This window comes from Desmodus rotundus, chromosome 7, assembly GCF_022682495.2.
Source record: "Desmodus rotundus isolate HL8 chromosome 7, HLdesRot8A.1, whole genome shotgun sequence".
Lineage (NCBI taxonomy): Eukaryota > Metazoa > Chordata > Mammalia > Chiroptera > Phyllostomidae > Desmodus > Desmodus rotundus.
The window spans coordinates 93,890,203-93,913,179 of NC_071393.1; the positions used below are offsets into that span (position 1 = coordinate 93,890,203).

General features: G+C 40.4%; 2 protein-coding genes across 6 annotated transcripts in view; both read left to right on the forward strand.

Moving 5' to 3' along the window:
• TRIP4 (thyroid hormone receptor interactor 4) overlaps positions 1 to 11,112 on the forward strand; it is a 57,127-nt gene extending 46,015 nt beyond the window's left edge. For 2 of the 4 annotated variants that reach the window (XM_024567567.3, XM_045201178.2), the window contains one exon: positions 10,804 to 11,112. In XM_024567567.3, coding sequence (XP_024423335.1) covers positions 10,804 to 10,848 — 45 coding nt within the window. In that variant the 3' untranslated portion in view covers positions 10,849 to 11,112. Of the gene's footprint in view, positions 1 to 4,641; positions 4,749 to 10,803 lie in introns of those variants that run through there. The other 2 variants (XM_024567566.3, XM_024567568.3) reach the window with 2 other exon arrangements.
• A 5,396-nt stretch (positions 11,113 to 16,508) lies between these two features.
• The window catches only part of ZNF609 (zinc finger protein 609), a 211,508-nt gene continuing 205,039 nt past the window's right edge, over positions 16,509 to 22,977 (forward strand). The window contains exon 1 of one of the 2 annotated variants that reach the window (XM_053927554.2): positions 16,509 to 16,620. The gene's annotated coding sequence lies outside the window, so the exon portion shown is untranslated. The remainder of the gene's footprint in view (positions 16,621 to 22,977) is intronic. The other variant, XM_053927553.2, reaches the window with a different exon arrangement.

Consider the following 22,977-nt stretch of genomic DNA (forward strand, 5'->3'; position numbering starts at 1 on the left):
AGCTATGTGCCAGGCATGATTCTAGGTGCTGAGAAGTAAATTTCGACAAAAATACCAGCCTTTGTGGAGGTTTCATCCTAGTAAGGGGAGGCCAAGTTAAAAATTTTAAATAAGTAAGTAAATAATATAGTATCAAATGATAGTAGGTGCTGTACAAAAAAAAAAAAAAGTAAGGTAGGAGAGAAAGTTAAGAGTGCCAGGTTTGCGAGGAGATTGGTGCTGAATGTTAGACAGAATAATCAGGGAGGACTCAACAAAATTGACATTTACAGTCCTGAAAAAGGGAGGAAGTCCTGTGGGTATCTAGAGGGGAAAGCATTCCAGGAAGAGGAAATAGGCAAGTGCAAAGACCCTGAGGCAGGAGCAGCAAGGAAGCCAGAGTGGCTGGAGTAGAGGGAAAATGGGGAGAGCAGTAGGAAAAGGCATCAGAAAGGAAATGGGGCCCAGATTGTCTAGGGACCTGTAGGTCATGGTGAGGAGTTAGGCTGTCATTCCGAGGGAGATGAAAAGCCTTTAGAGAGTTTTAAGCAGAGTCACATGATCTGATTATTTTTAAATTGCTCTGGCTGCTGTTTTGAGAATAGACAAGAGGGTGTTAAGGGTCAAAACAGAGAGACCAATTAGGAGGTTATTGTGGTAATCCAAGTAGACATTATGATGGCTTGGACCAGGGAAGTAGCCATCGAGGTCTTAAGAAGTGGTGAGATACTGGATATCTTTTGAAGGTTGAGTTGACCGGATTTCCCAGTGGGTCAGTTGTGGAGTTTTTGGCCTGAACAATTGGAAGGGTAGAATAGCTATTTATTTATTTTATTTATTTTTATTTTTTAAATTTTTATTTATTTATTTTTAGAGAGAGGGAAAAGGAGAGAGAAAGAGAGAAACATCAACGTGTGGTTGCCTCTTGTGCATCCCCTACTGGGGACCTGGCCCACAACCCAGGCAGGCATGTGCCCTGACTGGAAATTGAACCGGCGACCCTTTGGTTCACAGGCTGGCACTCAGTCCACTGAGCCACACCAGCCAGGGCTATTTATTTATTTTAAAAGGGTATGACTAAGAGAGGAGCGGGTTTGGGAAGGAAATCCAGGACTTAGGTTTTTTTTAATGTTATTTTTAGTGTGGTAAAATGTCTATAATATAAAATTTACCATTTTAACCATTTAAAGTGTATAATTCACTGGCGTTAAGTACATTCACAGTGTTGTGCAATGATCACCACCACCCATCTCCAGAACTTTTTTATTATTCCAGACAGAAACTCTTTACCCATTAAATAATAATTCCTTCTTTCTCTGCCCTCTCTCCCTCAGCCCCTGATAACCTCCATTCTGCTTTCTGTTTCTTTGAATTTGCTTATTCTAAGTACCACATACAGGGTATGGCAGAAGAAACGCCTGCTTGAGTGTGGTTTGTAGGGTAATAATTTATAGTTTTAATTTGAATATTTCATCTAAAATGTCATATGGTGTGTTTGAGTGTGATATTGTTATGTTACAGAATTCTGTGCTTATGATTTTGTAATAAAAGATTTTGTAATTAAAAAGGGGAGTGTTATTTGTGCCAGACCCTGTATGAGGGGAATCATACAGTATTTGCCCCTTTGTGTCTGGCTTATTTTACTTAGGATTATTTTTCAAGATTCATCTATCTTGTAGCATGTATCAGAACTTCATTTCTTTTTAAGGCTGAATAATATTCATTCTGTGTATATACCACATTTTCTTTATTCATTTATCTACTGATAGACATTTAGATTGTGGAAACTAGTGGCTATTGTGAATAATGCTACTATGAATACCTATCTGTTTGAGTCCCTTTCAGTTCTTTTGGGTATATATCTAGAAGTGGAGTGGCTGGATCATATCGTATTTTGTGTTTAAGTTTTTAAAGAAACACCAAACTGTTTCTCCACAGCAGCTGCCCCGTTTTACATTCATATCAACAGTGTCTAAGGGTTCCAATATTTATTCTTACAAACACTTGTTATTGTCCATATTTTTGTTTTTGTTTTGTTTTATAATATCCATGCTAATTAGTGCATATCTCATTTTTATATGCATTTTCAGGACCTTATTTTTTTCAGTTTTATTGAGATATAATTGATATATAACATTGTATTAATTTAAGGTGTACAAATAATGATTTGATATATGTATAAACTGTAAAATGATTACCACAATAAGTTTAGTTAACACCCATCACTTCTCATAGTTAAAAATCCAGGAGAGAAGAGGTCTGAGACCTGACCCCTGAAGCATGCCAACATTTAAAGGGTGGGGAGGTGAGGAGCAGCCAGTAATGCAACAAAACTAGGAAGAGAATGCTGTCCTGGAAGCCAAGTGAGAAATGTGTTCCGAGAAGGAGGGAGAGATGAATTTTGTCAGGTTCTACAGATAAGTAATTAAAATGAAAACTGAGAATTGACCATTTGATTTAGGAACTTGGAAATGAACAATGACCTTTACAAGAATAGTTTTGGTGGAGTGATGGGAGTGAAAGTCTGTTGATAATGAATTCAAGAAAAAATAGGAGAGGAATTTAAGGCAGGGAGTACAGGTAATTTTTTAATGAATTTTTTGAAAGGCAGTCTGAGGAATGGGACCGTAGCTAGAGGAGAATGTGGGATCTGGAGAGTATGTTTTATAGCAGAAAGTATATTTGTTAATGAGGTTAATTAAGTAGAGAGAGAATATTTACTTATTTATTTTATAATGCTATTACAGGTGTCCCATTTCCCCCCCTCTTTATTGCCATCTGCCCTGCACCCTCCTCCCACCTGCATCCCCCCCCATTGAATTCCCCTCTTAGTTCATGTCCATGGCATGAACTATAAGTTATTCCATACAAGTTCTTTGGCTTCTCCATTTCCCATACTATTCTTAACTCCCCCTGTCTATTTTGTACCTACCATTTATGCTTCTTATTCCCTGTACCTTTCCCCCATTCTTCCCCCTCCCGCTTCCCCACTCCCTCCATGTGATTCTCCATTTCTGTGATTGTGTTCCTATTCTAATTGCTTGCTTAGTTTGTTTTTGTTTGTTTGTTTGTTTTAGGTTCAGTTGTTGATAGTTGTGACTTTGTTGTCATTTTACTGTACATAGTTTTGATCTTCTTTTTCTTAGATAAGTCCATTTAACATTTCATATAATAAGGGCTCGGTGATGATGAACTCCTTTAATTTGACTTTATCTGGGAAACACTTTATCTGCCCTTCCATTCTAAGTGATAGCTTTGCTGGAGAGAGTAATCTTGGACATAGGTCCTTGCCTTCAATGACTTCAGATACTTCTTTCCAGCCCCTTCTTGCCTGCAAAGTCTCTTTTGATTACTGCACCCCAGCAGTAACAGCTGGACCTTACTTTTCTTTGAGTTCTAAAGATCTAGGGGATAAAGAAAGAAGAGGGTTTGTCCTCCCATCTTTAGTCTTTCTTTTCTACCATGAACATTTTGTCCTTTCCTGTGAATATAGTTGTGGCTGATACTTGATATTAAGCTATGTTTTATCGAAGTACATGCCACACGTGTCCCACACTGAAAAGCCATGCATGGTATGTGGGCAGGATCAAAAGCTGTTTAAAATCCTTTTTGTCTCCACAGCATTACTTATCACCTAGCCAGTAAAGAAGTTGAACTGTTCATGCTTCCACTTGTTACAGTGAAATTTGAATTTTCTTACTGAATGTTCCGTTTCTACTTTAGAGCCTTAGATTTGTGGGGGATACATCCTAGCAGGTGAATAAGAGTGGAAAATAATTTCATACTTTTGATGGTAATTACTAGGATAAAGGCGCCTCTGGTAATGAAGTCTGACCTATACTCACAGTCAACCTATGAGTCAAAATTGTTGAACATGCTAAATGTGAGACATCCCAAGGTAGGAAATAATGAAATATCAGGTTAATTGGGCATTGCCGGAGAGCACTTTCTGCCAATCCCCAGGTGTTTCTTAAATTGTGATTGCATGGTCAGCATAATCTTACTCTAGGTTTTGTGTCTGTTTCTGCAGAGAGAATAAAAATCCAAAGTATTCACCCAGTTTTGTTTGTTTTGAGAGATCCAAAAGAGGCTTCTAAATAATTTTCAGAATCATCCTACCAGTTACCTTTTCACCCTAAGTCTGGAATGCGTCCAGCAAAACAGCTTTTCCATATTTACACCTTTCAGAATGAATCATCTTCCTTCCCTTTAGTAAGAGATGGGCTCTGTTGACTGTTTCTATCAGAATTTTTACAAATGTTCTATTTTTCTTAAATCTTCCTGTGTTTCACTTGAGTTGAACCTAGGGGGTGCCCAGTGTTCTTGAAAGAGACCTCTGAATCTCCCAACTCACACTAATGTTAAAGGAACAGTCAGTTCTTATTCTTCTGGGAAAATCTCAGGCATCCTTTTTTTTAAAGAAGTTGTTCCCATTATAGGAAGTCAAAATGGTAGACAGTAAACTATATAAAAATACTGTGCTAAGGCCTGGGGAAAGGGGAGATTTGTTCTTGTTTGTTGAGCATAACCCTCTTTATCTGAGTGTGAAATGAAGAGCACTGTTACCAGCATGTTGAGGTGAAATCTGGGACATCAAATGATCTTCTTGAAATTCCAAATTTGTCCCAAACAGACTGAACTTTTTATTTTTATATTTCACAGTACCCAGACATGAGTCAAGAATCTGATTCTCCATTTGTTTTCATCTGCACAAATCCCCAGGAAATGATTGTGAAGTTTCCTATTAAAGGAAATCCAAAAATCTGTAAGTGACAAGCTTTGATGGTCTATTTTTTTTTTTTATTTTGCGTCTCACTTGTTTAAGTTTTAATTTTTTTTTCTCTTTTTACCCTGTTCTATAGCATCTCAAGTGTTGGGAGATTAATAAAAGTATTTTTATTGATAACTTGAATGTCAGGTTAACTACAGGATAGCCTTTCCAAAGTGAACCTTGATCCGCAATTATTGGCATGCTAGGGAATCACTCCAAATTTCAATTTTAGGACCCAGTACATTGAAATCCTATTCGTCAGCCCAAAGAGCATGCTTTTGTTCTGTTGTACTGTTCATTAAAGGAAGTAGTAAGCCAGCGCCAGTGGCAACATTGTCATTCAATCATTGTCCCTCAGTATTCAATCCAAGAATAAGACAACTTTTTAAGTGTCTATTCTTGAGTATCCATTTTGGAGGCATCACTTCCCACTATTTCTTTCATTACTGGTTTCCTAGAGCTTTGCCCTAGCCCTCTTGCTTTTCATCTCTTGGAGACCTCTTGATGATTTCTTTTTCTGTAACTTTTGCTTTTATGAGTTTGTGGTTATATGTCTGTGTATTCACTCCTTAGGTAGATCTTTCAACTTTCAACTTTTTTTCAACTTCCATCTTTTCCTCTTCTGTCTTCTACAGCAGCCTTTTCTATTTCAAAGCAATATCAAGAAACATATAGTGGTTTCCTCCCTGCCTAACTTTCTTTCAGAAATGGCATCAACAACCCTCCCATTTGCTTATATCAGTTACTGTTTTGTGCCTCTGTGATACTGTTTTGCCACTGTGTGAACTGGATGATTCTCAGGCGAGCATTGTCTTCAGCTGTGCACAGATCTGCCTCACCTGGTACCTTGGAGACCCGCTAGCCATTTTATAAATCTGTCCTGTTGAGAAGTGCTTCTAAACTATAATGTAGATAAAAGTTGCCTATAAACCTATATAGACAGGTTTCTAGGCCTTCTCACAAGTGATATTGATGTCGTTGGTCAACTGAGTACACTTTGATTAATACTGCTTTCAATCACAAAATGAAATTCTTTGAGTATGAATTTAGGTTAATGTATACTCACTATAAAATTCAGACAACCCTCATAATTTAAATGGTGTATGTTTCTGAGTTTCCTACAAATCCGAAAATCTGAACGTAAGTTGCCCTTAACTTATACAAATTATTTGCTTTAGATTATACACCAGTTGATATCCAGGTGGCCCTGGAAATTCTTTTTCCTCCTTCTCCACTGTATAGGATTTAAATCTCTCTTTTCCTCTCCCTCTTTTTTGGTTGTGGCATTCTACCTCCTCCTCCTCTGTTTCAGTGTCACCTTACTCTGGGCTCTGATGGCGACACTGGTGGGAGGAGGAAAATGTGGTAGGGCTCCTCTGCCAGGCACACTGCCTCCTTGATCTTTAGCCCCAGTTACCTTTTCTTAGCTTCCTCCTCTATCTTGGTTTTTATCTGCTGCTTAAGCTCCTGTGAGAAACTGTTCTGTGTAAACAGAGATTAGATACTCTCTGAAATGTTTTACTTCAGTACTTTCTCTGCCTAGACAGAGACCCACCTTCAGCACATACATGGCTTTCATTTTTTCCCATAAGGTTTAATGTGTGTGGGGGAGTGATGCTCTGAGGGAGCAAGCTTTAATAATCTCTTGATTTTCCCCATTGTTTCTGTTAGTTAAAAGCTTTAAAAAGCCAAAATGGGCTGTATGTTTATTTCAGGGACAACAGGGCTAGATAGAAATTATGAGTCTACAGCTTCCATTGTAGACCAGACAAGGAAGAAAAACAATAAGTAGTGAAAATTTATTTAAAAAAAAAAAAAAGGGGAAAAAAACAGGCTCACCAATCCCTGTTGTCTCAGAAAAAAAATTCTATTGAGAGGGAGCCAGAGTGAGAATTTAGTCTGGTGTAAAGTTTCTATTCTCTATAACTCCCCATTCCTTTACCCTCCATTCAATCTTACCATCTCTAAAAACCTTACACTCTGCCAGAACTTCCTTGCCTTAGGCAGTAGGGGCCACCCCTAGTAGTTTAAAGCTGGGAAAGTCTTTAATCCCACTGCCACAGGGGAAAAATACATAGTTGGCTCTTAATTTGGAATGCTTCATGGTTTATTCAAGGTATATTGTTATTTGAAGTGGTTAAGTTCTGTTCCATAGTATTAATAATATTACTACTACACTTAAATTACAGCCATAACTGTGGCTTAATTTTATTTATTTATTTATTTATTTTTGTGGTATGGCTTAGGGACCTACCTAGCTGCCTTTTATAGATAAATTCTATGAGAAATATATTCCAAGTTCTAAACTTTTGACTTGCAAATAAACTTATAGACAACAACCCATTTCCATGTTGTATCATGTATATATATGTGTATGTGCCTTCCGTTAAAGGTTTGTATTTTGATTTTTGTTTTTGGCCGTATAAACTTGAGCTTACTTGACCTGGGGATAATTGTGTCTCTTGAAATTGAAATAATTCAGAAAAGAGCAGTGTGCAATATTATATCATTTGGCTGTGTGTCTGCTCAAATTAGGATATGCAAAATAGGTATAGTAGAATATATAGGTTGAATGTTTAAAGAGATAAAGGAATCTTTTTACTTCAAATGAACTACATGTACATGCTCTATAAACTCATGCAAATACTGCCTTATTTTTATGCAAAGCGTGTGAAAATACCTATGGGAGTTGTATCAATTGATGACAAATACTTTTCCCCTTTCAACTTCTTGCCCATCTGCTGCACATGCACTTGATTTTCTTTTAGGCATCATGATTGAGGATGTGGTTTAACATTAAAAGGATGCAGGTACTAAATGTGAAAGGATTGGGAAAATACAGAAACTAAGCATTATCACTCCGCTTGTAAGAGAGTATATTGTGTGTTACTGTACTTAATTGTCCAGGTCCTAAGTCTTGAAAGACCAGGCTGAACTAGAACTCAGAGTTCAGAATTCATGTAATCCAAGGTCAGCCATGGTGACTGCTTCTTCATGCAAACCCCGTCCTTTGCCCTCACTGCCCACAGCTGACCCAAGAATTGCTACTGTTGCCAGTCACTGTGGTAGACATTAGGGAATGCAAAGAAGTCCTTATTTGTAGGAAGATCACAGATTGCTGGCACATGTATGGTTTTTTTTTAGGCAGTAGGGGATGAAAGAATTTCTAAATCACTGGGAATGTCCTAGAAATCCTTGTTACTCTACATCTCCTTCCTCCTGTTAGTTTTCCATTTTATGAAATCATCATTGAAGCTAGAGATTAGTCTGCCTACCGTGGAGTGCTTTGCTCTGATGGGTTGATCTTACCTGAGCTGGTGTTACATGACGGTTTTCATGATCAGACTGGAGTTCTCTGAAAATTATATTTGGAAAGTTCTATATAGTAAAGCTTTGAGAGTGTGAAGAAGGTAATGTCTCTCTCTTTTTTTAAATATGAGGAATCTGAAATCAATATAATGAAAAGACTTGCCTAGAGTTACATGGTAAATTAAAAGTAAAACTGAGACCGTAACTAAGAAGCACAACTCCCAAGCTTCAACATAAGTAATATGACTGCCCTTACTTTTTTCAGAGAACTTTGAGCTCATGAGGCATTTTAACATATGTGTTTCAATTAGTTATTTGGTTAAATGACTTAGTGTATATAAAATACTTAGCACAGTGGTTGATATATAGAAAACACTTAATGTTAGCTGTAATCCTTTCAACAACTTTATAAGTTAGTAGGAATTTTCCCTCCATTTATTTTTTAGTTGAGTAAACAGGTTTATAGGAATTATATTTTGCTCACATCTTTCTGCTTTTAGGTTTCTTACTTTTTTCTAGGTTTTTTACTTTTTTTCATATTGCCTGAAAAACAGATCGTTTTAATTTACATTTCATTTTTAGGACACAGTATTATAGAGCTGGAAAGGGCCTTCAGTACTATGTAGTCCAGTTTCTTAGCATTGATAAAGTTGAAGAGTGATTAAGTGATCTCCTCCAGGTTATACAGCTCGGTTGTCTCAAGACCAAAACTAGAACTTGTTTCCTTCTAACTTATTCAATAAAGAGACCTAGAAGTCTGGACACCTGGAGTCCTAGGAGGAATTCTAAATTCTGCCCTACCTTCTTCTAAAAAGCTGGATGAGGCACATACTCTGCCTCTGGGTACCACCACCTTTACAGTGGGTACTCTTGTGTTTATCTGATACCTGTTTTTGGTTACTTAATAGTCTGACCTATAATGTAAAGGTTTTGAAATTTGTGGTGTCTACCTTCTTTGTTTAACTCATTTGATGAAAACATTTATTGAGCCCTGGCCATGTGGCTCAGTTGGTTGGAGCACTGTCCCATACACCAAAAGGTTATGGATTCAGTTCCTAGTCAGGGCACATCCCTAGTTTGTGGGTTCGTTCCCCTGTCAGGGCACATACAGAAGACAACTGATCAATGTTTCTCTCTCACATCGATCTTTCTCTCTTTCTGTCTCTCCCTTCCTCTCTCTCTAAAATCAGTAAACATACTCTCTGGTGAGGATTAAAAAGAAAAAGACTTTATTGAGCATCTACCATTTGGTTGTCACTATGGTAGTGTTAGGGATACAAAGGCAAATTTGCCTTGTATTAGGGCTTATTGCCAGATTGCTGTCACATGTTTGTATTTTCAACCAGGCAGCCTGGGGGGTGAAAGAACTTCTAAATCCTTGGGAATACTCTGTACTATAAAGCCCAAATTAAAATCAACACCATTGTGACCATTGTGGATGGCATTTAGGGTATCATTTAGTGAAGGTTTCAAAGCCCAGAAAAGAAAGTAATTGTATTGCAAATGCAGGTGCAGCCCTGTAAGAGATGAGGGGTGGGGTGGAATTAGAAAACAGGGAAACTTGTTAGATTGAGGTTATTTATCTCACAGTTTCTTTGTGCAGTAGTCACAACATGTATTCTTAATTGGACAAATGAGAATATTGAAGTCCAGAGAGAAAATGACTTGCCCCAGGTCACACAGGTAGTTAATATCAGACAAGGGTGGACTAAAACATGAGTCTTAAGACTCCTAGGCTAGTGCTCTCTTACATTTGATTGCTGCAACAAATGAAAATGACAGCATATGAGGGGCAGTGGTTGTAGGTATGGGCCTGTAGTACAGTAGTACAGGGGGGCTTCCTTATTTGTTTTTTTTTAAGTGCTGCAGCTGATGTTCAACTTAATTGTTTCTGTTTCTAGCATCAGCATTGCTATGGACTTAAATGAGACTTTTTTTTTTTTGGAGAAAGCAACCTGCAAGCTCTGTTCTCAGGCCAGACAGACAGGAAGGAACTCTATTAATAAAGACTCCCTTCATGAGATGGATGGCTCCTAAGGCTGCTACCACTGAACCAAACTCTGTCCTGGTAGATCTGAGAGGTCAGAGGTCAGACACCACAGCAGTGAAGAACCTCTCATTAGGGTCACCTGGGACAGGAAGGTTGCTTGTTTCCTAACTTTTAACACTTAGAAGAGTCATACAGCCTATGACCTTTGCCCTTCTTAGCTGGTGATAGGGGCCCTTTGTCAGTAAAGCATTCATGTGGATTCTACTCCACTATTTCAGGTCACTCCCCCTATTAAGTCTGAGGCAGGATAGGGGTGAGTTGAACTGCTTTTCTCATTGTGAGGGAGGTTCATGCATTATGCTCAGCCAGTTAACAGGTCAGAGGAATGGGTTTCCCACTGTGTAAAATGACTTTTTTTTTATTATATGTTTATATTCTTTAAAAACTTGTCTTAGTATTAGACACCCTGGAAAGGTGATGTTTCTTTTCTAGTAGCTACACAATTAGAAATATTAACTTAGATTCTTTAGGAGAATACTCATTGTGTTTGTGTGCATGCTTTTGTGTCTGTGGTGTTCCCACTGCTTCCTCATTCTTGTAGAATGAGGCTCTGAAGTTTGAAAGTGTCTGGGTCCTGAAGCAAGATAATTGAATGTGACGGGAACACAGTATCCAGAAGACCTGGGAGGCCATGAAAGATTTGCATTGCAAATATAAAAAATAAATAATGAGGCTTCTTTTTTTTCCCTTACAGGGAAACTGGATTCCAAGATCCATCAAGGCGCAAAGAAGGGGTTAATGAAGCAGAATAAAGCTGTCTGACCCAGGAGGAAAGGAACTATGCAGCATAGTGGAGTTTTGTGCACTAAAATTGTTATACACTGGTCCTTTGGAATCTCAAGCAGTAGAAATATCAAGGCTTGGACACCAGGTGTTGACTCTGTCAGTACTTAAACTCTTACCAAAACTTGTATATTTTTCTTAAAGAGTGGGATTCTTACTTTAAGTAGTAGGTCAAAATCTTTGAATACATTATTTATAAAAACTTATTTTAAAAATTCTAGGTCTTAAACATTTTTTTCTCAGAGCGGTATTGGAAGAGAAAGGAACAACTTGGAAATTAATTTCCTCTCTTGGGCTTGGATTTGTAGTTAGGAAAAATTTTAACCTAGGTTAACAATTGGCAGGGGAGCACTTGAATTTTAACGTTTCTTTGCCCCACCCCCCTTTACCACCCCCAGAATGATAGCCTAATAGAGAATTTGAATGTCCAAGGAATCCTGTGTTTGGTACAAACCGTGGTGGGACAGAAAGATTTTTAGCAAGTTTTCTGCACCAGTCCAACATCTCTTAAAGTTGAGTGTGACATCTTCAAAAGCTGAGTAATCTTCACTGGCAAATTTTTTTTTGAAGAGATGACCTGAAGAGGCGCTGTCATTTTGTTTTTTGGTTTGAGACATTAGGCATAAGAAGATCAGACTGGGAGGAGATGGAGCCACCTGCTAAAGCAGCATGAAACTGCCCTATTTATTTTGTTGGTATTGCAAAAGCATCACTTCTTTGATGGGGCAATTAGAAACAAACCGAAAAATAAAATCCCTTCAGTAATTGCATCCAGATACCCCCAGATGCTGAACCTAAACCCTTTAAACCATCCACACCCCAGGAAGCTATGAGCCTTGGAAAAAAAAATAGGTTATTTTGAAATGAGATTTTTACTAGTCAGTCTGGCCCCACTTAGGGAAGCCCTTTCTTCTGAGGCTGTTCAGAAGAGCTGTCAGAATCTCAGCTGCTGGCATCCTCAGGAAATTCATGCTCTTAAATGTGTATGTTCTGCTTTTTATAAAGCAGCACCACCACACTGGGGAAGTTGGATTCCCTCCAGCAGTTGTGTGCATGACTTAAAAAAGAGCACAAGGGAGAAAAAAAAAGTGCCCTGTGTTATGAAAAAGATTAATTTCCCCTTTCTTTAATCCTTCATATTCAGCGTTTATTTGCATTGAAATGCCTCCACTCATTATGCATTGATGTTCACTCAACTGTGAACCCTGCTTGTTGCATAGCTCTAGGCACTGGTTTTGCGGGACCTGATCACTCTGGATTCCCAGGGAAAACCCACCTGATTCTTCTTCTGGTGATGCACACATGCAGTATTTTCTTTCTTTTCCTGGTCAACCTCTGTAGAGAGAGGGGAAAGGACAGCTAATGGCACTTCTTTAGGGAAAAAACTCCCTGCCCTCCTACAGACCCTAGTACTGTTAATAAAGCCACATTGGGTTCATTATGTAGTTAATAGTTTACCAAGCAGTAAGTAGCACCTTGAATTCTGAGCTGGAGTTGTCTGGTTTTCTTAATACCAAAATAACATTGAAAGGCAGGAGATAAAGACCCTATGGATGGTGGGGGGTGGGGAGCGGGGTGTTTATATACTTTGTTTGAATGACAACCTGAGCACAGAAGAGTCTGGATTGATTTTTCCACCTGGATAGATGGTGTGTGTGCTTAAAGAAGAACACTAGGAGCTGCAAGAGTTCAGGTTATGAAGCCATTTTGTGTGCCGTGATAAGAAAGTTTACAAGAACCTTACAAGTTTATAAGAACCCACCTCAGCATCCAAAATATGCAGCTGGAGCCACATGAGAAGATGGCAGAGTAACTTGGAAACTTCTTTTCATGGTTAGACTGTGAAAGCCTGTCTTTAGTTCATTGGTGGTGGTAAAAGGTCTCTCTCTTATTTGCAGAGACACCAGAGAGGAAGTGTGGGAGAGACTTGAGGGTAGATGGCTCTCCACTGCTCAGTGATGAATAGCATAATTTAAAGCTTAGTGGAAATTCTTAGCAGCCTGAGTACAAACTCACCCTGGAATAGCCAGCTTCTCAGTGCTTTACACTTTGCACTGACCCTGCAACTGTAGAACAGCTTGGCCTGGGGGATGTCTTCATGTTTCTCAGCTGGTTTTTTGCAGCCTCAATATCTGTGCCCCCTTTTGGTTGGTTGGGTTCAGTAGCTCCCAATTGGTATAGTGCTTAAAGGATTCAGTGTTTTTATTTTTGTTTTTCCAGGCAGGACCCAGTCTCAATTAAATAAGCTCAGAGTAGGATATTTATATATATATATATATATATATATATATATATATATATATAAAAAACTGGAGACATTCTCTGTCAGGACTTAGGCGGCTTTAGCCTTGCAGTCAGATGTTTGGAATGGGGTGGGAGAATTTTTTTTTTTTTTTTTTTTTGCTAGAGCTAATATGGAGAAAAAGAACTATGTGTCCCCTCTTTTCTTTTTAAGCTGTAAGTTTACAGAAACTGATTTTTTCCTAGGGAGTAGGTATGAAAAAATTGGACTTTCATAATTACTTTTACAAATAATTACAAAGTTAGGGCTTTTACGAGTTATAACCCTAAATTTCTTTCCATTTTGAGTACTGTATCTATGAAAGCCTATTTATATGGAGTTCATTTACTTCGGTAAAAAAAAAAAAAAATTAATGCTTTTGCTAGAGCTCCTAGCCAAGATTGAGACAGTATGGGGGTTTTTTCTTTTGCCTAGCTGGAAAAGGCCAGTAAAAAGCAAGTATCTATTAAGGTGGAGAAATCAGTTAGTTTCAGTTTATTAGGCCTGGGGGAGGAAAGAAAGTCCTGTGATGAAGGATGTTTTCTCCTTGAGATTCAAATAGCAAGTACACATCTGCTGTTCTCAGCTTCTGTGAATGTGTTTGGGTGGAGGTGACCCATGTCACAGGCTCTAGCAGCAAACAAGGGATCCAGCATTTGGAGGGCTGTTCTACTTCTCTCATGGGGAGAAGAACATAGAGTGCCGTCCTCTGACACAAAGTAACTTGTGTAAATGTCTGTCCATTTGTGTGTGTGTACATAATGTGGATTAATTCATGGTGTGAAACTTGGTAAACTGATTAGATTTCAGATTTCAATCATGACAGTGGGTAATCCAGAAAGAAAACCTAGTAAGTGTTGTACCCCAACTTGGAGTCAGTTAAATAGACCCAGGGAAAGGGAGCTGGGAACTGGACTAAGTATCCATAGAGAGGTGTGTCATAGGAAAAAAAGATGTTGGGACAAGGGACAAAAAATGTCAATAGAAAAGATTTGAGAGTCTAGAGCTGTACTGTCTAATAAATATGGTAGCCTTTAGCCACATGTGATTATTTAAATGAAATTAAGGATTCAGTTCTTCAGTTACATTAACCATATTTCAAGTGCTCAAATAGCCACACGTGGCTAAGTGAATTTGGAATTAGAGCAAATATAGACCATTTCCAACACTGCAAAAACGGTCTATTGGCAGTGCTTGTTAGGAGCAGGGGTCAACATACTTTTTCTGTAAAGGGCCAGGTAGTAAATATTTCAGGCTTTATAGGCCAGCCATACAGTCTGTTACTATTCAACTCTGCTGTCATAATGCAAACGCATCCAAGAAAATAAGTAAGTAAGCATGGCTTATTGAAACTTCATTTATGTACACTGATCTTTGAATTTTATATAGTTTTTACATCACAAAATTTTTTCTTTTGATTGTTTCAGCCATTTAAAAATGTAAAAATCATTCTTAGCTCATGGGACATACCAAAACAGGTGGTGAGCCTGATTTGATATGTGGGCCATAATTTGTCAACCCCTCGCTAGAGGAACAAAAAGTCAAAACTTAAAAGTTTTTTACTGTACAGGACATCAATCACTTGAAAATTTTTAGCGGTTCTTCCAGACTTGAGAACTTTCTCTGGCTAAAAATTGGGGTTCACTGTAGGAATGTCTTTCCTTTGTTTCCTAATTTTGCAGTCCAGTCTCTAATAGAGTCATGTTCTTCAACGGGAGATGACCACTCAGGTGTTAACTTTTAATTAAGTCGTACAAGTCTAAAACACTAAACCCTACTCTTTCGCTACCTGCTAAGGAGGTGAATCATCACTTGTAATATCACCTACTACAGGCTGGAAGTTTGCTGTTACATGAGGTCAGTTCTGTCCTTTTACTGTCCTAAGCAAGCTGAATATTGGTGGACCAAAGGGAGATTATCATACTAGGCCAGAAGGCCTTAGTAATCATCTTTATTCATCACCTCCACCCCCAAACACATAAACACAGACCACACCTTTGTGTGTAGAGATAGAGAGAGATTTTATGACCTGGCTCTGTCCTCAAGTCACACACTATGTTGCCTGGCACTATTGAAATATGCCTCAGGGAAAGCAAAGAAAGGAAAGATAAAAACTGCAGTTGAGCCCTGGCAGGGTAGCTCTGTTGGTTAAAGTATTGTCCCCAAACCCCAAGGTTATAGGTTTGATCCCTGGTCAGGGCACATATAAGAATCAACCAAGGGAAACATAAGTGGAAAAACAAATCAATATTTTTATCTCTCTAGAATCAATTAAAAAACAATAAAAACCTGCAGAGTTGACTAAGATGGTCAAGGGCACAGGAAGGACATAATAAGGGTTAAAATGTGGGGAGCCTGGAGAATTAAGATAAATTTCTGTTTGCTGTGGAATGAAGTAGAAGTTTTAGGAAAGGAGGTCCTGAAGTGAGAAGTGGGTTCGCTTATACAAACATGGATTGAATGAATACCTACTGTGTATTAGATAGTGTTCTGGACAATTGGAGATGAATGGCAGATAAATAAAGGTAAAAGTTACAATCGTTAGTATGATGGGTTGGAAAAGGAAAGAGTAAGACTTTTACATAATAAAAAGTAGTAAGATTTGATGATAGGATGGTGAGGAGAAAAGGGATATAGAAGGACTAGAAATGGTACTTTTAAGAGGAAAACAAATGGTAATCCGAAAAAAGGAAACCGGAGGACAAAGGATAAAAATGTAGGGGGTTGATATTTTGCTGAACCAAGGGATAAAATGGATGAAACCATCATGAGCTGTGCTTGCTCTTCGCTTTGTGGATGTTAACATTCAGACTCCGTAGGCCCCTTTTCCCACAGTTGAAGGACACCTACAGAATTGGTGTCTTCTGTATTTAAGTTGCCCTACTTCCCCAGCGATCTCTCTGCGAGGAAGTCTGGTCCAGCGAGAGTTCTTTCCACGAGGAGAGAGCGTTAGGTTCGAGCTTCCAATCCAGGTTTCTTCGAGTTTATCTCTGTTTTAACCGGCTCGCCGGGTTTTCCAGCATTCCCAGATCAGACTCTAATCCTGGCTCCTAGTGACCGCGCATTCCGAGACCCAGGATTTGGCTTCTCTATCCAGGTTCCGGGTTTCCCCTGCGCTCTCCCGCTCCAGACTCCACACCAGCCTGGAATCCGGATCCGAGGGCCCGGTAGTCCAGTGTCCGGGCCTTCCGGGCGGCCCTGCTTGTCCCGGATCGCGGCGGCAGCGGCGGTGGCGGCGGCTGAGGGACCCGCGGCCCCGGACACGGCGGCACCGGCCGGGCGGGGCGGAGCGGCGCGGGGAGGGGCGGAGAGCCGGAGCGGAGGCGGGGTGGGGTGGGGGGGAGGGGCCGCGGGAACGGATGGCGGCCTGGGCCCGGTAGCAGCGGCGGCTCTACGGCCCGGGGCCCCGGGCCAGCGGAGGTGGCGGCTCCCGGGACCGGCCGCGCGGTGAGTCCGGAGCTTTGTGTGGAGCTGGGGCTGGGGGGAGGAGAGAGGCGGCGGTGCTGAGGGGGGCCGGGGGGCAGCGGCTCATGACGGAGGAAGTGGGGGTTGGGGGGCCGGGGCGGAGCGTGGGGGAAGGTGTGTATGGGGGGTATGAGGGGGGTCGTTGCGTGGGTGGGGGAGGGTGCGTCTGGGGACGTGGGGTGAAGTTCAAAGCATGGCTAGGGCCAATTCAGGGTAAGGGTAGGGGTGCCCGAGAGGGAATTAGGGTCTGGCCAGGTTGTGGGGACAGGCCAGAGAGTTTGAGGCCAGTCTGGTTATCTTGAGGGGGCCCATGGAAACTGGGGCTAGTCAGGGAGTTAGGGGGGTTCAGAGCTAAGGGTTGGGAGCAGGACGGCTGCGTGGCCCAGGATTGGGGAGCAAGGTAGCTGGGAGTGTGCAGTAAGTAGGTTGTGGGTGTGTGCTCCTTCTAGTCTTCAAGTCATATTTACCCCTGTCCTTTTCTTCAAGATGGAGGGATTCTTGGGCCTGGCCCTTAGTGCTGTCCTTGTACCCCCCCCCCCCCCCCCCCCGCCCCGGGGAGGGTTCGTGACCCTGTCCTGTTTGGGAAACCCATGCTGCCCTCTTTTCCCTTTATGTGTAATTACGGTTGGATCATCTCTGTGCTTTGCTCAGATTCTCCTTCCTCCCTCTGGGGTTGAGGAGGAGGAGACACATCTGACCAATTAATGTGTGTTTGTGAAACAGACAGCAGCAAACAGTCATTTCAGCTTCTAGGAATTAGGCTCACACAGGGTGGAGAGATCAGAGCCCTTCAGGGAGAATATTTCTGAACAATTCACAGATGATTGAATTCTCCAAGAAACAGCTTCCTACCTAAAATGAGAGTAGGGAAGATGGGGGAGAAAGCCTGTCTGTTTCCAGCCATGTGTCCAGAGCCCCAGGGGTTGAGTAGAGTCCCCAGTCCCCCACAGGCCTCTCTTCTCTGTATTAGGCTTTGCTCTGCAGCCTTGAGTTAATTTCACCCCTGCTGCTTTGTCTTGGGGGAGGGAGTGCTGGTTTAGGCCGTTGTGAGGAGATGACTGTTCTGCTGCCACACACAATAGTCGTGTCATTTTATCGGGAGTGCTACCCCAGGGCTGAGAACTGCTGCTGCAGAGATAAACCGGTCCCTCTCACCCGCCTATTGTGTACACAGTGAAGGTCATAGGTTCAAGTCTTGTCTGAGAGCTTTGGATATGCTCCATCTCCCAGGCTCCTCAGTGCCATTTTCTTCCTTTTCCAGACTGGGGCTTGCCATTGGAGGAGGCCAGACAGAAAGGCTCTTCTTTTTGAGTGAGGAACAATGCAGAGCTCATTGGCACACATTTTTCAGAAGAATAGGGGATGCCAGCCATGTTGCGCCTGCCTCTTTAGCTAGCCTGTACTAAGTTGTTGAGGAATAGTGTCTGGGAGACTCAGCCCTGGCGTTTATGTCAGACCTCCAAGGGAACGTTTCTACTCCTGTTTGGACCATCATATTTAATTCCTTTTATAGGGATGGGACATTCATAAATGATTTTTGTGTGCTTGTTTAGGAATACCACTAAAAACCTGTACAGGGTTAATACAGGCAGTCAAGGACCCAGTACCTTTTTAGTGGTGACTTCCTGGTCAGTAGTCATTGCACAACAAAAAAGCCACAGAATTTGCCTATCTGGTCAAGGGCTGTAGAAACAAAACAACTTTCCTTTTAGTCTTTATTTTAATACTGATGAAAGGAGATGATTTGCTTATTGTGCAGAAAGTCCATGTCTGCCTCTTTATTAAGGAGAAATGTGCCAAAGAGATGAACACTTAAAAAAAAAAATCTTTTGAGAGCCTGAGAGTTATTATTAATGAGTGAAAGATGAGAACAAGCTAGAAGGAATCCTATCCCTACATATGTCTCATAGAAATGTCCAAAATACGATTAGGTAAAAAAATATTTGTTGCTAGAAATGAGGTTCTAATGTAGGACATTAAAGAAAACTTTTGTTTATAACGAGATAGGAATGTTGTGAGAGAGCAGTTGTACACAATAGCCAAGCATTTCACATAGGGTATTGTTGAATAGAAACTTTAGCCTTTTAGTTTTGGTGAAGGTCTTTCTGAGGTGCTGAATCTATGTTGCCTCCCTCATTACTTCATTTGCCACTTAGGTGTTGGGCTCTGTAAGGAAATTGTTCTGACCTTTGTATTTCCTAATGACTACTGTCTTAAGGTCTTACTAGAGGGGTTGTCTGTCTTTAGGCTACTTCCAGCTAGTATATGTCCTAGGTCTCTGAGTGAAGCCGCAGCTAAACTGAGTCTAAAGCTCTTTGCTCTTGGGCTGTTGGCATTCTTTTCTGAATCCTGTCAGGTGACAGTGAAGGCAGAAGCCTCAGATTAATTTGCCCTGATTAGATATAGTGGTTTCAAATTTGGGCCCTTGCCACAAGGAGTCTCATGAGTCTTCTGATTGTGATTATCCTTCAGACAGCACTTTGGATTCCACCACTCCCCACCCCAGTATCTTGGTAGAAAATGTTTCCCTGTGAGAAGTCTAGATAGCTGGACAGATTTGTGCTTTTTTGTGTGTGAGGATATGGAAGCATAATTTTGGCTCCTGGTAGTAATTATGTTGCAATTAGCATATAGCAACTAAATGACTGGAACAGGATAATTTGTTGAGGGGTTTGCTGATTGCTCTGTCAAGTGGAAGTGCCACTCCTTATTTATTTGACTGGGAACTCCACTGCCTGGACTCAGCCATGGAGATTTACAAAGTATAGGAATGATGTGTGGTCTCCAGAAGTTCTTGCCCTGCTCACTCTCTCTTATTACTGCCAGGTATCCTGGCACCTTCTACTGCCACTTTCTCCATCTCCAAAGGTGGTAGCTAAGCAATTGTGGAAAATTGGTCATGGATGGTAATACTGACAGACAGATGGGGTCACTCTGAGATAAGGCACTCTTCTTTCTGTTGTGTGGCAGGTTTTCTTTTCAGCAGCTGCATTCTCACTTCCACTTGATTTTTTAAAAAGATTTTATTTTTAGAGAGAGGGTGAGGGAGGGAGAAAGAGAGGGAGAAAAACATCAGTGTGTGAGAGATAAATTGATCAGTTGTCTCTCAAATGCCCCCAACTGGGGACCTGGCCCTCAACCCAGGCATGTGCCCTGAATGGGAATTGAACCATCAACCTTTAGGTTTGCAAGCCCGCGCTCAATCCACTGGGCCCCATCAGCCAGGGCACTGCTACTTGATTTTTAAAATCCAGTTTTCTTTAAAAAAAAACAAAGAACAACAACAACGATAACGAAACCCCACAAAATACCAAAAAAATCACATAGTATGCAAAATATGCCTTCATGATGTCTCATAAAAGTTGGCTGTTACAAACAAAATGAAGATAAGGTGATGGCTGATTGGCAGATTCTGGGCCCACTAAGTGTCAGTGAAGGACTCTTTTCACTAGGGAACAGGTAATTCACCAAAGCACCTGCCTAGCTGGGCATGTGAAATTGGCAGCAGCTGTGCAGCTGAAGAGGGATTATTGAGCAGGTGGTTAAAGAATCACATGCCACAGTGACAAGAAAATACTTGGTCTTTCGTGGTTTAGGTTCAGTTTGTATGTGTGAAATTGCTCTTTGTTTCACATTTCTTAATGCCTGATACTGGTTTGTTAGTGAGATGATAATGGAATAGAGAAAAGAGATTTCTTTTTTTTGTTTCTTTTAGATTACTGAGTAGCTTGCCTTAGACATGGTCCTATAGAGCCCTATTGTATTTCTGTGAGTTCTGGCTTTATGCCCTATGAATGGGAAGGAAATAGTGGTAATTCAGTGTTTCTAGTACTTGTTTATTAGAGGGAAATGGGAAGGAGAAAATTCTTTGCTTTCAGTGTGGTGAAAAAGATTTAGCCCACTGGGAGGATACCCATCAGGTTTTGGGCAAAGGAGGTAATTGACTTTTTGTATTAGGTCTATCTGACATGCCTTACTCAAGAAATAGGGCTGTGTTTTTACTTTATGGATATAAGTCTATATGAAATTTACATCTCTTCAGTTTGTTTTATTTCCTTTTTAGTTTCTCCCAACACCTTTATAACTCTTTTAAACTCTGGCATTGTGATTAATATCACTTGTTAGAATCAAAGCATCACCAGAGGATCAAATCATGTTAAGGAAATATCTCCACTAAATAGTTATCTTTAAAACAAGTGTAGAATTTTTTGTAACTTGGAGGAAGACTTTCTGTTTGATGTATTCTTCAAATTCCCAGATTTTTCTTGAAGGTTATCATCGTTTGTTAATACGATTTTCTTTCACATGGTCATGCCACTAGAGTAGGCAGTACCATAGAGCCTAAATTTTATAAGCAAGTAACTTGGTGTTTATTTTCTGACTTTTTTAGTGCCTTCCAGTCATTTTCTGACAGGTTGTGTGCTTCTTCTATTGAAGCATGCATGCACACACACACAATGTGTATATGTGTGTGTGTGTGTGTATATATATATATATATATATATATATATATATATATATAATGAATTCATGGGGTATTAATTAACAGTTGATTGAAGAAAAAAGTCATATTAACTGTTTCAGAGTTGGGAAATCCCTTTTCCAAGTGAAGGCTCTTACCTCTATGTCAGAGAGACACAGAGATATAGATAGGTAAGGAGCTGGATAGGTAGACAGATTGATTTGGGGGGAAGGGAGGCAAATGGTGTGACTGAGGCTGGGGCCAGTGGACCACTGTAGAGACTGGAACATTGGGAAGAATCTGCTTAAACCTAGTTTGTAATCTAGCTTTAAGTGGGAGCCTAGCAATTATTTGTTTAGTTTTTACTTCTGGGAAAAAATAAAAACTTCTTTATTTCCCCATATGAAGCCATCACAGTTGTTTGTTTTAAGGAGTTCACAAAGCACCATGTACTTTCCTAGCATTCTCAGTAGTTTGCATTCTCATGCTTTTTTCCTCCCCCACCTCCCATCCTAGTTCTCTGCTCTGAAGACTTCTCTCTAGCAGCTTGGAAACACTCTAATTACTGTAGCTATTATAGTCACAACCCAGATCTTCCACCTCCTTCCCACTCACCCCTTTCTATCTTCCTTCCCCCTCCCCTTGCTCTAGCAGCAGGAGTTGAACTGCAGTCTCATGAGCACAGTCAGATCTATGAATGAGCTTTATATCTTGTCAGGGCAGAACTCCAGATCCAACAGGGCTGATTTTTCATGGTTTTCTTGCTGTTTGTTCTTGGATCAGAGTCCCAGAAATAAGAGATGGCAAATACCTATTAGGTCATATCTAGTCCATCACTCAGGAGCAAACCTACAATCTTTCTCTTGTCTCTGTGAGAATTTTTCCCTTCTTTTTTTTGTAGGTGAGAGCTCTCTGATCCCAGGCAGGCTCTGAAACTGCCTTCTTTTTATTGTGCTCTCTGGTCATTAGTGACTGGCTAACTTTGCTCTCTTGGATTTTCATTCTTATCCCATTTTCAGGATTACTTGCTCCTGGCAATATCTACCCCTTCACCTTCAGTCCTTTGTTCATTGTTGTTGGTGCCACATTTGTCAGTTCCTTTTCCATCATCAGTTTTCTATGGCAGAAGTTATTACTTTGCACACCTTTGCCATGAGAAGATGCATTTGATGGAAGCACAAGATGCACATCTTGAAGGTGGTAGTTAATGAAATGGCTTAGAAAACGTGTGTGAGGTTGTGCCCTTAAGAAAGCCCTGTACTGTATGAACAAAAATGCTGCTTCCTTCTGTTTAATTTGGGGTACTTCCTGGTCTATTGCTTTGTTCTCTTTATGTGGATGAATTTTATTTGTGTGTGGCTTAATTACAGTTACAATTAAGTTATTGTCTGATTTAATAGTATTATATGTTTTCTTTGCTTTCAGTAGAATTAGGAGTCATGAAACCTAGGTTCTCATCACTACTCTGTCTCTAGCTGTGTGACCTTGTGCCAGTCACACCTCTGTTTTCACTGTCCTTATCTGCAAAATGGGCACATTAGACAAGATCATCTCTAAGGTTTCATTTAACTGTAGAATTTTATGATATCAAAGTTGGGAGGAAAGCAGATTTCCCACTGACTGGAAAGTGATAGAAGTGAGCAGTTTATAATTACTGTGTCAAAAATATATTCAGAAGGGCTTATGAGTGCAGCCACAGTTTTCTGGGACTTGACTCTCACTCCTCTTTGATATGTTTGTAAAACTTATGCTGTGCTTTTTTAAACTAGGCCATTTTCTTTTGAGGGGTCTTGTACCCTCATTCTGCAGGTTCACCAGCTTGTCAAATATATCTTTATAGTCTGCCCAAGCCATAACAATGAGAATCAGAAATCTGC